Below are 15,822 nucleotides of genomic sequence, written 5' to 3' on the forward strand. Positions count from 1 at the left end.
GTCTGGTAGTAGCTCATCTTCTCACATTACTTTCTTTTTCTTATGTCACAGTCCCTTTTACTTGCTAGTTTGAGGGACATATAAATATTAATCTGTTTAAAAAATGGACAAAAATTTTGTCTTGCGTAAGATTCATTTTCAAACAGGAATATAAAATTTATCTGCAAGGACTGGGGATGTGGCTTAGTGGGAGAGTTCTTGCCTTGCATGCACAAGGCCCTGGGTTTGATCCCCAGCACCACACACACAAACACACATACACACACAATTACCTGCAAGCTAGAATAATATCTTAATCTTATACACTCATATACAAATGTCATGAGATTGTAATTGGCTAGCAAAATAATTTTTAGGGGAACATAGGCAGAATTATTGTGTTCCCCTAAAAATTGGTGTGATAGCCAGCTTGTAGTGTAGAATATAACAATTGTACTGGAAAATAAGAACTTGTTAGAGAAAGTGTTACAGTTTTTAAAACATATTTAGCTTATGGTTCTAATTATTTCACATATTATAGAGGATATTTCATGAGTTGCTTCTTCCCACTGCACACAGCTTTGTTTTTGATGATGATGTTGGAAGAGGAAAAACAGAAGGAGTAAGACGGAAGGAGAGAGGCCAGTCTGGGTTTGAGCGTTTGCTATGGATGTGGGGAAATGTAAAACTAAGTAGTCAGGGTTTATTTTCGTAATCACATTTTATTGTGAATGAAGGCAAGCTGCAGGAGATGGGTAGATGATGGCTCTGTAACCCTTACTTGAGTTTGTGGTAAGAGTAGGCATTGAAAAGGTGTTTTCCAAATTATGTTAAATATCTAGGTGATTATAAGATAGTGGATATGAAATTTGTATACTCTATATTCTACCCTTAATTCCATTTTCTTTGTCCCATATATTTGAAGTAGGAATTTATTATTATAGTCACTGAGTAAATTAGTTTTTTGCTATTTTCTTCTATGAGATTTACTTTTTTTTTTTTTTGTATTTTAGGGAAGGGTCTACAGGTTGTTCAAGGTCTCACTACTAGATCAGACTCATAGTGATCCTCCTGTTTTCAGCATCCCAAGTGCTGGGATTACAGGCGGATGCTTCCATGTCCAGTCTCAATTACCATCTCAGCACGCCCCTGGGGCAGGGCTGGCACAGCAGGCCCAGGGATCAAACCCCAGGTCCCTGAGCCTGCATGCTTTAATCAGCTAAGCTGTTTGGCTGGCCCGAGATTTACCTTTTTGAGATTGTGAAGTTTTCCAAAAATGCCTTCTCTAATATTCTTCCAAAGATTTTTTTTTTAATTTTCCTTTGTACTTTGGTTTCACCTTTATATATTGCTTGTTTCTTTTATGCTAAAATTTCATTTCATAATTCGTGTGTATTTCTCTTTTGCATGAAATATGACACCTAGTGGTATCAGTCCTAGAAATCCCCCTGGCCTCCTGTGTGAGCTCTGCCCTTGGTGTGTTAGGCCACTTGCCCGTCCTTGGGCTAAAGTTCATTCCTGATAGGTGAGGCTCCTGTCCCATTATATACGCTCTATACTAACAAGAGGATAGACAAATTATTTTGATCTGTGGTGTGGGTCAAGTTTTATTTTGTTGTTGCTTTTTTTTTCTACAAGGAAAAGAATATTGGTGGTGTATATTAGGAAAGATTGTGTAATGATATCTTTATTCCCTTACCTTTCAAACTGGACAGAACTGAGTACTCTTTTTAAACTCCTCCTGGAATATGAGAAAAGATTCTTTTTCAGCTTCCCAGAACCGTTTAGTATAAAAGGCATACAGGCCAGCTCAGGTAGTTAACGACAACTATAGAAAGTATACTGAAAGGTTATTTCCTACAAGAGCAGTTGGCTGTTGGCTGTTGGCTGTGTTTCCTCTTCCATGTGTTGGCTTTGTCCCACAGCTGGCTGTCTCCAGCGGTTTGGTGTTAGCTTTATGGCCTGTGATTGTCTGAACCCCTGGGCAGAGGTGACTGCCCCTTCCATTCCATTGTCACTGTGTAGGCTTGACAGCCCTCAGAAGGGTGTTTGTATGTCTGTGTCTGTCTGTATTTCAGCTTAGCAGCTAGCCATAAGTCTATAAAACAGGTGAGAAAGTATGTTCTAATGATGATTTTTAAAATTAGCCTAACAAATGTGTTTGATGATGCCCTTTACATACCGAACAAGCTTTGTTTCTTTAAAATATCCCAAAATATTTTACAATATTAAGCAAGTACATACCAGGGTCCAGCAAATTTTGTGTGTACTCTTTTATCAGCCTTCTCTGTATGATTTTTTTCTTTCTTTTTTCTTTTTTCTTTTATTGAGACAGGGTCTTGCTATGTAGTCCAGGTTGGCCTTGAACTCACTATGTAGCCAATTGGCCTCAAAATCGTGGTGATCCTCCTGCCTCAGCCTCCCGAGTACTGGGATTATAAGCATGTGTCACCATGCCTGGTCAGCCTTCTCTGTAAATATCTTTGCCAGGTGGGTTGAAATTTATCTTTGAAATCTAACTTTTCCATGTTATAAATAATTTACTTAAATTTTGTTTACTTATTTTGTCACTTGATCTCTCTTTTTATTTGCTTTCCCCTTCTATATTATTAAAATTACTTAGGATAACATTAAAAGGTTATAGAGCAGATACATCTTTTATACAGGCATATACTTTATATATGCATATTCCTTGTTTAACATCCTCGCTCGTTAACAACTATTCAGACGTACAAACCACTGATTGGACTTACAACATTGTGTGTGTATGAGTGGGGTGGTTCTGTGCACTTTGTTTATATAACCTTGATGTCTTTTTGACAGAGTCCATTTAGTCTCTGTCTCTGTCTCTTTCTCCCTCATGTGGGACAGACAGACAGGCAGATGCCATGTAATTAGAATGTGTGGCCAGTCTGTGGCAGGCCACCATCCAGTTGCATGTGGGATGAAGACCTGCTGGCTGTGTTTGCTACTTTGTATCTCTGGGCTAGGACCAGGGCACAGCTGCCTTCTCAGCGGGCTTAGTTTTTAAGGAGGTAGCTTCAGAGAATGATACGTGTTGTTTGGTTTTAATTTTAGTTTTAGTTTAGCTTACCCACGCTGGGAATGAAACCCAGGGATCGTTCATGCTAGGTAAGTGCTGTACCGCTGAGCTACACCGAGGGGTCCCAGGACGTTTGAAGGTTCAGCTGCAAAGTGTAGTCTTTTCTCCTGAAGGACAAAACTCTACGCTTCTTAGGCTTTCATGATTCAACTTGGGTATGGGGCAGTATGTTCCTTTGACCATTTCAAAAAAGCTCGTGTTTTGGACACTCAAGCTGTTAGCTTTGTACTGTTTCATTTAATAGTTGCTTTGAAAGAAAATACCAGCCCCAGTACTATATGTAGGAAAAAAGTCTTATCTGAAAAGCATTTCAGGATATCCAGGCTCCTCAGTTATGTAGAAATAACTGAAAGATTTCTGCAAGAAACTATGAAATAGTGTGTTATGTAATACAGCATTTGCTATTAATGTTAACTTTTTGTCTTGCAAAATTATTGGCAAGTAGATAGGTATGTCTTTAAATCACTTTTAGATGTCCACTCCTTGTAAACCATTGTAGATTAAAATTTGTCAATAAGAGCTTCATAGTTCTTTGGATGAAATTAGTATTTGTTTCTCATCACAAATGCCTCCATTTCTCGAGTGTTACATTTTTACAGTCCTTGCTTGATTATTCTTTGAGAGAAATGTCATTTGTTATGACAAAATGACTCTTAACTGGGTAGTTAAGTTGGAGCTTCGACTCTCAGAGCAGCATTGCCAACTTAAATGTGCCTGAGAGTCACTGGGGGCCTGTGTTAAGAGGAGGCCACTCCAGAGTCATTTGAGATTCTGCACCTACTTTCATAGCTCCCAGGGGTCTCGCTGTTGCTGTCCTAACTCCCCACCTCAAAGGAGAGTGCTGTGGACTCCGGGGGCAGAAGTGGGGAAGCAAGCAAGCCATAGGCCGTGCTTGGTGCCTTTGTAGCTCTTGCCTGTGGAGCTGTGGTGTTAAAGTCAGGAAGGGCTTCAGAATCACTGAGGAGAGAGTATTGAGGACATGAAAACAGGGGACAGGAAGGGAACTGAGACAAGAGGAGGTGGGCTGCACAGTAAGGGGTGAGGAGGCCAGGTATGGAGGAAGCAGGGAATGTGGAGGCCAGAGGAGCAGTGGTGGTGAACTTCTGGGATTTGGTGTACATTGAGGGGCTGTCTCAGGGAGGTATTTGTGGGTGTTTCGGGAGCTGGGAAAAGGAGTCTGGAGAGTTGAGAGGCGGGTGGAGTGGGTCTGTGGTTACAAAATGCCTTCAGCCATGCTGCAGCATTTGGACTGGATCCTGGAAGCTGTGTGAAACCCTTAAAGGATTTAATAGGGCCAAGACCTGATGCAATCAGTGTTTTTGATCATTCAGTCAGCACTGTAAGTGCTGAGCCCAGACTTGAGAGAACCAGTTAGACTTCTAACCTTATGTCGTTTACTAAATCATGAAGGCCTGACGGCATTAGATAGTGTAAATGGAAAGGTGAATGTAGGCTCTGGGATAGTGTGGAGGCAGAAATCGGCAGGCCAGGCAGGAGGATGAATGTGCAGACTGTCTTAAGGCATGTTTGCGAGAATAGCAAGCTGTGTGGCAGTGGGACCTTAGGTTTTTGTTCAGTGTTGTGTTCCCAGTATCTGTCAAGTGCTTTGCCCAGAGCAGGTACTCACTGAATAAATGAGCAACAAGCCAGCTCTAGAGTGGCTTCCCTGTGTTTGGTTAGGTGAGAAGTGCTAGATGGAAATACTGCTAGCTGCTGACATAAAGCATGGTATTCTGGGGCCGGGAGATAGCTCAGCAGCCTAAGTGCCTGCCTGGCAAGCACAAGGACCTAGGTTTGATCCCTGGTACCACCGCCATACTGGCCTCACGCCATGCCAGCCACTGAAACAGGGCGTGGTGGCGCCTGCCTATAAGCCCAGAGCTGGGGAGGTTGAGACAGGAGGATCACTATGAGTCTAAGCTACGTAGTAAAACCCTGTACCAAATAAATAAATAAGTCTTTTTTAAAAATATAGTATTCTATATAATATCAACTCAGCATAGTTTTCTCTACTAAAAAGATGTCTCTTCAGTTGGTATCTGCAGAATTGGAAGTTACTAGAGATATAGATAAAAGCTGTCAGCATAATTTTTATTTCTTTTTATGGTTTTAAAAATATATATTTTTTGTAGTGTTGAGAATCAACAGGGCCTTCTCCTTGCTAAGCAAGTACTGTACCACTGAACTACATCATCAGCTTTGGGTTTATTTTTAACATAGTACTTAGACGAACATAGATCTTTTGAAGGAGTATGTATCCGTCTAAATCTTCTACATCTTCTAAATTAGATAGTTGAGAATTATCATAGTGAACACATGTTGGGAGTGAAGAAATGAGAAAGTTTATAGGTTAAAAGTTTAGTTAATATAAAAAATATATATGGGAAGAATAACGAATACCATACATTTTATCCCAAGGGGTAGAGGTGTAGCCCTTTATAAGAACAGTAATTTGAATAGAAGATAATTAACATGAAAGAGGATTGCTACTATTTAATATGGTCCTTATCTAAAAATATAACCCAAGAACAAATGTAGTACTGTCCATAGGGTTTTCCACGAGAGTGTAAATGTTCCATATTTGCACATTCAAATGAGTAGCTGTCAACCACGTATGGCACTTGGGCACTTGAGCTTGGGCTTACGAGACTATGAAACTGAAGTTTAAATTTTATTTAGATAAAGCAAGTAGGAAAATAGTTCTTTTTCAAATGGGAAGGAGATTAAGAGATGGAGGGAAGAAAAGGAAAAGGGAATTAAGATGTGTTACATATACCAGCTTCACACAAGGAATGTAAATATCATGTACTGTAAATATGTATGAAAACAATTTTTTTAAAAAGCAGCATAGGCTGAGTATCACTAGCTCAGTCAGATAGGGGATGTATCATCTCTACCCAAGCGTACCGATGAGGGCGAAATGCCTTGGCTAGAGGACTCAAGGGGTGTCAATTTGTCTGCGAGGCACATCTAGAACTAAAGTGTGTTGGTAGTGTTCTTGGCGAGTTGGAGGCGCTTCCTGATTTTTTTTTTTTTTTCTTTCTGATTCTTTATCTGGGTTTTTGACATTTGATCAAGTGCCTACTCTGAGGGCCTCCCTCTGCTAGACTTTCCTTTTTCCCAAGTAGTTTGTTTGGAGGCTGGGTCGAAGGTGGGGAGATTGCTGTCTTCAAGTTTGAGGATCAATCTGAAAGGACTTCTGGTTTGAGAAGAAGCTCAGCCCTGTGTGAGCCCTTTGTGTGTCCACCTATCACCATGTGGGTGCTTTTCCTCTCACCGTGGTTCGTCACCTTGATGACTTAGAGGTGTCTCCTGGGTTGTGGTGAGGGTGGTGATGCTGTTTTAGCAGCTCCTCACCACTGCTGTGGAGATCCTGATACAGCGCCCCCCCCCCCATCACTGTCACAGTTTGGTTCTGTACTCTAGTCCTTTGGAGGTGGAGGAGAGTTAGAGAAGGACAGAATCAAGCTGAGAGCAGCGAGATGGACTTCAACATCTAATAAGCAAGTAACCTGGGGCTTCATACTTGCTCACGTTTATTGGATAATTATGAAAAGGTTTTCTTGGGATGCCAGTTTGCTTACACAGTTGCCTGAAACGTGCTTGAACTATAGGAAACATCTTGTCCATGAAAGATGTCTTGTGTTCCCTCATCGCCTTGCTAGGTTTCCAGTCCACACAGGTGACACAGGAAGTTCTGTGTTACAGCAGTGATAAATTAAAGGCAGCTACACAAATGCCTTTGTGCTTTGAAAATAATTAGAAATTATTTGTATTTTGGCAGGTCAGAAATTCAAAGTATTAAGTATATATGTGTGTGTGTGTGTGTGTAATGAATTCCATAAATAAATTTTACCTTAATATTTTCATATAATTTTTTTCCAAATTGTAGTGATTTGTAGCTTATGTTTATTTAGTTTCTTGTATACCCATTGCTTTTATCACCGGTTCTTTGTGCCTTTCATTTGTTCATTTGCATCTGCCTTTTGTTTCGTTTTTTGGAGATAGGGTTTGGCTGTGTAGTTCAGGATGGCCTCACTCACAGTGATCCTCCTGCTTCAGCCTCCTGAGTGCTGGGATTACAGGAGTGCATCATCATGCCCAGTTAGGATCTTCTTATTCCAAATAAAATTTACTAATGGCCCCAACTTGGCTCCAAAATGTTTTTGCTCCCTAAAAGCTATATATAGTATACTTAAATATTTTTTTGCAAGGAAATTTTCTTTGATTTGATAACAACAGTGTTGTTTTAGTGAATCATCTCTGACTCAATGAAGGATAAATGAAGACCTTTATTTACTATTGTGTTTTCACTAGTATGCCACAATTTCCTTTATTCACTAGTTCCATTTTGGGGAATTGATTATTGCTAAAATATTTTGTACAAAATGCTCAGTACTCTCAGTCTATAAAAGGCTTTCTCATCTGTTAAATGAAGAGGGATTTGGGTCAGAAGGTCTGCAGAGTCCTTGCCAACTCCGAAGCACGCTGGCATTGGTTTTGCAGTGAGCCCCTGCAGTGTCCAAGGCTCCCTGGGGAGTGGCCCATGCGGGAGCCCTGGTGCCTCCTGGACTGCTCTCAGTCCGTGCCTCATGTTGCATACACTGGGTGAGATACAAAAGATTAAAATATACTTTACTATTGTTTGGGTTACTTTTAAAACGTGACCACTAGAAAATTAAAAATTGCATGTGACTTTTATTTGTGGTGCCCTGAGCAGTGCTGATTTAGGCACAGGAAGTGTGAATGCTGAATAGAAAAAGGAGAAGCCTTTAGAAAGCATTTTACATAAATATAGAGACACAAAATTACATGTTGCAGCTGTGACTTGGGAAAGAGGGCATTCTCATAGTCTTGATCAAATAAAAAAAGGCCAAAATATTTTAATTAGATTAGCTCAAATCAGAAATATGAATTGCAGCCACCAAATGGATTCCTGGCATAGTTGCCAGCAGGGTCTGGAGGCCGACAGGAAAAGACAGGCATGGCGGTGGCGAGTAGGAGCAGTCACCGATGGCAGGTCACAGAGCCATAGCTTTCAGACTTCTCTGCCTGGGGCTCACCGAGAGTGCTGTGGAGGGCAGCATGCTTGTTCGATGCCATGTAATGCTGGCGTTTTCCTGCTCCTGAGAAATGGGACTCTTAGTGGGCAGGAGCAGGGGCTGGAGGAACAGAGCCTAGCGTTGGTGCGGCTGTTCTCCACGCGAGTTCCGTTTCCTCCCTTCCCATGCCTGTGTGCAACTTCATTTCCACTTTCAGGTGAGACTTAATTGACTGCACTGTCGCTTTTCCGAGCTGGCTGTGCTTCTGCCCCTGGCCTGCGGGCCTGCAGGGTTAGGTACTACTGTCTACTCTTTCTGTGCTCCTTTTCTGGCCAAGAGAGGCCAGGGCCTCATTCAGTCGATGGTATTTCCTCTAGGACTTCCATGGACCCAGAGGATGAAGCTGTTTTCTTATGAAATGAGACTTGCCAGGCCATAAATAAGCAGACACTTACTTTTTTTTTTTTTTTTTTCTGGTACCAGGAATCAAACTCAGATCTCATGCTTGCCAGGCAGGCCCTGTGCCACTGTGCTAAATCCCCAGCCCTGGTACTACTTTTTTTTCTGTACTGGCACTCAAACTCTGGACCTTGCGCTTGCCAGGCAGGCGCTTACATGCGCTGAGCTATATCCTCGGCCCACCCCAATACTACTTTCCTTAAGCTAATGTGAAATAGTAAATAATAAACTATTTGCTATTTATTTTAGTAAATAGTCTACATGGCTGGTTGAAGCTGTTATCAAGTCCATTCCAATGCTTATTTTTTGTAAAATTTAGAATGAGCTTTGAATAGATTCAGACTGACTGCTTAAGCTTTTTAGGAGTAAATTTAATTTATAAATATTGGTTGCATTTGGCATTGGAGATTTCGACTTTTCTTTATTTTGGATTTTAAATAGTTGGGCAAGAAAACAGCATGCCTTCAGCAAAATGGCTTTCATATGCACCTGATTCTTGCCCATCTGACCTTTGTATTTGGAGAAAGTAGATCAGAAAATTTATGGCAGTTAGCGGTGGAGTGAGGAGACCTTTGACTTTAGCTGACAGCTGTCACCTGAAAACCGCAGACCTGGAGGCCCTCTCAGGTGTCATGTCTGTAACCCTGACAGTGAGCAGGAATGTTGTTTACATTTTCTGTAAGCAAAATTTCCCCCTTGTTAGGAGTATGTTAGAATAGGGCAGACAGAAGTGGAATTTTTATCCATCTTACTGTTAAGCCCTTGGTAGAGTTGGCCAGCCCATTGTTCATTTCTACACTTCTGCAGAAGCATATCTACAGACTAGACAAAACTTATTTACAGCATCACTTTGGAAATTCTTCAGCAGGATACTGCTTTTTGAAATAGTCCAGTATCACACAATGCCTGATGTACTTATAAAAGACCAAAAAATGCATCAAATTCCAAAGATGTTTAAAATTTCACGCATTTTTCCTATGTGAATTACTGCTTTATTAGGTTGTTGATTCAATTAGGACTCAGCAGAAACACTTTCCTGTTTTGGTTGTTGAAGCATTCTTTAAATTGGCTCTTTTACTTGGACACCAAATTGATCAGGAAGAGTTTAGGTAAAATGTGAACGAGTAAGTAGCATGTACTGTGTGCCATGAGCACACAGATTATGGATAGAGATAGCTACCCACCTGTCTCTCCTTCCTGCTTCTGTGCTGCCTTGTCCCGGAAGAGCAAGGTCCACGTGGATATTTTGAACATTATTCTAGTTTAGAGGGGAGTTCTCTGTTTCTAATACCAAGAGTGGTCCTTGGCTACAAACTGCCCTTCCATCTATAGTTTCCCTGAGTCGTCACATGGGGTCTTGGTCCAGCACCAGAGCCAAGTGTGCCCGCACATCATGAGCCTGGCCATTGAACTCTTCGCTATATATTAGCAAAGACTGGGAGCGTGGTGGGCCCAGAGCCACGTGTGAAATTGGTCCCCTTGAGGAATGAAAAATCTTGTATATTCCTAGCGTTAAACATGGTGAAGTCATGAATTTGTTATACCGTTCTGACGCTTGTTTTTCAGCATTCTGGTGGGCAGTTTCTCATTGGATGTTCCTGTTGTTGTTACATATCTGTGCGTGTGCTGTAAATATCTAATTTGTACAAAACGACGGATTTTGGTATTTGTATAATCCTCTAGTCCGTTTAACTAAGTTGGGCTTTTCACAGTCCTCAGTGCTGCTGCCGCTCATCTGATTACACTGCTCAGGGGAATAAGGTTAAGGGCGGGCTGTTGGTAACCAGAGCATTTCCAAGGCTTTAGTTCAGCAGATGGGCTGCTTGGCTATGTTCATACATCTGCTTGCCTGCTGTGGCAGCTGCTGCTGCTTCGTGTTGTGCTCTTTTGTTCTGTTCCATCCAAGAATGGAACACTAGGAAGTGTAGTGAATAGATTAATTTAAGGTTAAGGTTAGTGTTTTGCTTGCTTTCTAAGTAACCGATCATAATAATACTTCTGATAGAAGCTAATGAGTTTCTCTTAAAGTGAACTAGATTTATAAAATACAACACAGTGAGGGGCTAGATTAGTGTTATTGATGGAAACCAAATTCAAATGTGTAAAATATTGGCAGTTTTTATTATTTGTTGCTAATTCTTTGTTTTTTTCCTTCTTCCTCCCCACCTCCCACTCCTTTCTAGGACCTATATCCAGACTTTGCCTGACACTGCAGGGTCCAAGAGAATTAAAGAAATATGGAATGACATGAAGAAGATTAGTTAAGGATTATAGGCTTTGAGGACAAGCACCTCAGTGAAGCGAAGCACAGACAAGCTCCCAAGCTGTAGTTGGGAGGAGCCGTGTCTTGGGAGAAGATGGCAGATCCAGGAATGATGAGTCTTTTTGGCGAGGATGGGAATATCTTCAGTGAAGGCCTTGAAGGCCTTGGAGAGTGTGGTTACCCAGAAAACCCCGTAAATCCAATGGGCCAGCAAATGCCAATAGACCAAGGCTTTGCGTCTTTGCAGCCATCCCTTCATCATCCCTCCACTAATCAAAATCAAACAAAGTTGACCCATTTTGATCACTATAATCAGTATGAACAACAAAAGATGCATCTGATGGATCAGCCTAACAGAATGATGAGCAGTGCCCCTGGCAATGGACTGGCGTCTCCACACTCACAGTATCATACCCCTCCTGTTCCCCAGGTTCCCCATAGTGGCAGCGGTGGCAGTCAGATGGGAGTCTACCCTGGCATGCAAAATGAAAGGCACGGGCAATCTTTTGTGGACAGTGGCTCCATGTGGGGTCCTCGAGCTGTTCAGGTACCAGACCAGATACGAGCCCCCTACCAGCAACAGCAGCCGCAGCCACAGCCACCACAGCCAGCTCCGTCGGGGCCACCAGCACAGGGTCACCCTCAGCACATGCAGCAGATGGGCAGCTATATGGCACGTGGAGATTTTTCCATACAGCAGCATGGTCAGCCACAACAGAGGATGAGCCAGTTTCCCCAAGGTCAAGAGGGCCTCAATCAGGGCAATCCTTTCATTGCCACCTCAGGACCCAGCCACTTGTCTCACGTGCCCCAGCAGAGTCCCAGCATGGCGCCTTCCTTGCGTCACTCGGTGCAGCAGTTCCACCACCACCCCCCTACTGCTCTCCATGGAGAATCTGTTGCCCATAGTCCCAGATTCTCCCCAAATCCTCCTCAACAAGGGGCTGTTAGGCCACAAACCCTTAATTTTAGTTCTCGGAGCCAGACAGTCCCCTCTCCTACTATAAACAACTCAGGGCAGTATTCTCGATATCCTTACAGTAACCTAAATCAGGGATTAGTTAACAATACAGGGATGAATCAAAATTTAGGCCTTACAAATAATACTTCAATGAATCAGTCCGTACCAAGATACCCCAATGCTGTAGGATTCCCATCAAACAGTGGTCAAGGACTAATGCACCAGCAGCCCATCCACGCCAGTGGCTCACTTAACCAAATGAACACACAAACTATGCATCCTTCACAGCCTCAGGGAACTTATGCCTCTCCACCTCCCATGTCACCCATGAAAGCAATGAGTAATCCAGCAGGCACTCCTCCTCCACAAGTCAGGCCTGGAAGTGCTGGGATACCAATGGAAGTTGGCAGTTATCCAAATATACCCCACCCTCAGCCGTCTCACCAGCCCCCTGGTGCCATGGGAATCGGACAGAGGAATATGGGCCCCAGAAACATGCAGCAGTCTCGTCCATTTATGGGCATGTCCTCTGCACCGAGGGAGCTGACCGGGCACATGAGACCAAATGGTTGTCCTGGTGTTGGCCTTGCAGATCCACAAGCAATCCAGGAACGACTGATACCTGGCCAGCAGCACGCTGGTCAGCAACCGTCTTTTCAGCAGTTGCCAACCTGCCCTCCGCTGCAGCCACACCCGGGCTTGCACCACCAGTCTTCACCCCCACACCCTCATCACCAGCCTTGGGCACAGCTCCACCCATCACCCCAGAACACCCCGCAGAAAGTGCCTGTACATCAGGTAAGGGCATGTGGGCATGCATGCACTGCAGTATAGAACACAACATGGTGAATTTGTCTAATAGAATTTTCCTTTAACGTTCACGAGAAGTCTTTTCAGCATGAGCACCTTAACTTTTGTTTTGTGGGTTACCGCACCATTTAACTTTTCCCTATTCCTCCCTTTACTTATTGGTGTACATATTTACTGATCCACATGAGAGTTCTTGGACCCTCCTGTTGCAGGATGTGCTGAGTGCTAAGGGTGCAGATGCGTCGTTTGCTGAGACTCTCTCTGCCCGTAAGAACCTGAGTCCCTGCCAGGGTCAGACTATTTGCTGCTTTCTTTTTTCACTGTTTTTTCTTTTTTTTTCCCTTTGTTTTGAAAGTATATTGAAGCTTAGTTTCCAGCAGAGTTTTGCATGTTTGTGATAGTCTTCATTTTTTCTTTGTATTATCATTTTTTCTTGGGAAGCACAAAATATATATTTATCAACTATTAAGTGTTAGTGTGAATTTAATTGGAAACTATAGGAACCCAGAGTAATAATTTGCAGAATTTGGTCTCAGAGATTTGAGTAGCCAGCACTGAAGTAGGAGTCTTCCTTTTTTTGTAAACTGAAATCTTTCGTATGTTTCAGAGTATAGGAAAAAGATTTACTATTCATAGACATCTTTCTGTTATAAAATTTGATACTTATGCCACTGATCTATGAAGAATACTAATGTGTACAGATACATGTGTATACCGTATAGCTTCCTCTGACATTCCAGCTTTGTTTGAGGGATACAGTAGGTGATTTTAGGGCTGTAAAGCATAATGCTAATTCTTGATGAATTTAGGTTTGGGGCACATAAGATGTATGTGCAAATACAAAACCGTAGAAGACAGTGTGTGTTCATGTGAGAAGGCTAGAGGAGAGACCAGCTGATCAGCGTGCTCGAATTTGATGAGGGCCTACTCCAGGAAAGTAATTGAGAAGACCTTTCAGGTGGCTTGTGTGGTTTCATAAACAAGGTCACCTGCACTGCAGCTTGCTACAGGAAGCCAGGGCCTTAAGTTGGAAACCAGTTGTCCAGGCTGTTAGGAAAAGTTTGGGTCAAGGATCAGGTAGTAGTAAAAGAGCAATGTGAAAGTGAAAAGGGCTTGGCCAAGCAGCAGAGTCAGGAGGGCGACTCCATGGATGAATACTGACCTTCAGGACAGGGACCAGGCTTCAGCTGGGGCCAGGCTGTGCGAGTGGAGGGCACAAAAGCCTGCTTGGGACCCCAGCTTACGTAGGGGTTTCAGGTCCGACTTTCACAGCAGGGAAGCCAGGCTTCCTTCAGCTAGGGCAAGGAATTCTGGAATTGTCTTGCTTCCTTCAGGGCTCACAGGACAGTGGGAAAGGCTGAGAGACAGCTGCTTGTGTAGGTGTCTGGTGAGCACAGGGCCTGGCCCTGCAGTGCTGTGGGGCCAGACCTGGTCACCCTGCCTTTTCTCTGTTGTGTCCCCCTCAGGGCCAGATGTCCCTCCTCAGAGTGACCCAACCTCTGGGAGCAGGGCAGGACAGAGTTGTTTCTTTTGTCTTGTTGTCTAGAAAGTTTCTTCCTAAAGGAGGACTGTTTTAGAACAGTGTCTTCTTGGGCCTCCCTCCCCTTCCTGCGGCTTCTCTCCTCCCTGGAGGAGCAGTGCAGTCTGCAGGAGAGGCCCTAGGACTAAAGGCACCTGGGCCTGGGTAGGAATTATTATCCCTGTATGCCTCGGTTTGCATCTAGTTGTCTGCCCAAAGCCTCATGTAGGCAGCGGGGCAGGCTTCTTCCAGTGCCGGGACTGTAGGTGTGAGTGCTGACCCAGCCTGGGGCAGATAGCCTGAATGCAAGTGGAGTAAGGAGAGCGGCTTGCTCTCTGCCTCTGCTGCTGCTGCTGCTGCTGCTGCTGCTGTTGCTGCTGCTGCTGCCGCCGCCGCCACCGCCACCGCCACTGCTCCTCCTTTTGGGCTCTGCCTGTTTTGTGCCACCATGAACTACTGCCCTCTGCCATGTGCCACTCTTCCTTGGAGCCAGCTGAGTATGGACTGAAACCTTCACAAACAGTGAGCTAAATAAACCTTTCCTAAATTTTGGGTGTCGGGTATTTTGTTCCAGCAAGAGAAAAGTAACTGAGACACTCACTGCCTCCAGCTTTCCCAAGTTTTAAGAGGACAGACTCTTCCCCATGTGAGCGAGAGGAGGCTGGTGGCTCTTGTGTTTGATCACCTGAGCAACCCCAAGTGCGTGGCCCCTGGAGTGTGCAATCCACGGATGAACCAGGATGCTGGAGTAGAAGCGAGGTGGTTTCCCCCTTAGGATTTCCATTTTGCTCATGGTATTGGCTTTGTTTTCTGATAAACTTGATGTTTTCATAAGACTTTGAGGTGCTGTTTTGAAAATAATAATGGGGAGATGTAAAATTTTGGGAGAGCATAGACTTAATGTCTTTCTTACCACTCAGTGGATTGCTCATCTTGGGTAAGTGGTTGAGCCCCTCTGAATCTCAGATTTTTTTTTTTTTTTTTTTTTTTGAATCTCAGATTTTTTCATCAGTGAAACAAAGCTAGAACCCATCCCAAATAGATGAAGTGGGGTAAAAATGACCGGGTGTCTAATATGTTAATATCCATGATATACATGTTAATTTTCTAGGTTTCAATTTTTAATCTCCTGAACCACTAACCTTGTTTTATAATTGTCATTGCACATGTGTGTACTTTGTAAAATTAATTTTACTTTAAGATTCATGTTAAGTATTATGAAATATAGCCCTAGTTGTAAATACTAAATTTGATCTGTGTAGTTTTAACCGTCTCCAGCCATTGTTGCCAGGTGTGAGGAAGATTATCACATAATCTGCAAAATCTCTGTCCTGAATGGCTCACTGTGTTACCCTAGTGAATCTATCCAAGAATACTTTGCTTTAAAGGCGCTAAATTTATTTCACAGTTTATAAATGATAGAGCGGTGCTCACAGTAGTGCTGGGCACCAGAGAAGCTGCTGCTGGATCAGGCTGAAATAGTCACAGGATTTGTTAACTGAACTACCACCTTCAGATAGGCGATTCTTCTTAAGTTTTTCACTTTACAATTTTTATTTATGTTTTGGTTTCTTGAGGGATTCTTGCTATGTAGCATTGGCTGGCTCCTTAGACTCGAGTTCTTCCTGCTTTAGACTCCTGGGTACTAGGGTTACAGGTGTGTGCCACTACATCTGCATAAATTCT

The 15,822-nt window shown here is 43.1% G+C and overlaps 1 protein-coding gene across 4 annotated transcripts in view; it reads left to right on the plus strand.

Moving 5' to 3' along the window:
• Positions 1-2,382: 2,382 nt before the first annotated feature.
• The window catches only part of Chd7 (chromodomain helicase DNA binding protein 7), a 138,189-nt gene continuing 124,749 nt past the window's right edge, over positions 2,383-15,822 (plus strand). For all 4 annotated transcript variants that reach the window (XM_004642358.3, XM_023702427.1, XM_023702428.1 and 1 more), the window contains exons 1-2: positions 2,383-2,469; positions 10,767-12,605. In XM_004642358.3, the coding sequence (XP_004642415.1) occupies positions 10,941-12,605 (1,665 nt within the window). In that variant the 5' untranslated portion in view covers positions 2,383-2,469; positions 10,767-10,940. The remainder of the gene's footprint in view (positions 2,470-10,766; positions 12,606-15,822) is intronic.

The sequence above is a fragment of the Octodon degus genome, unplaced genomic scaffold (assembly GCF_000260255.1).
Source record: "Octodon degus isolate 3935 unplaced genomic scaffold, OctDeg1.0 scaffold00152, whole genome shotgun sequence".
Lineage (NCBI taxonomy): Eukaryota > Metazoa > Chordata > Mammalia > Rodentia > Octodontidae > Octodon > Octodon degus.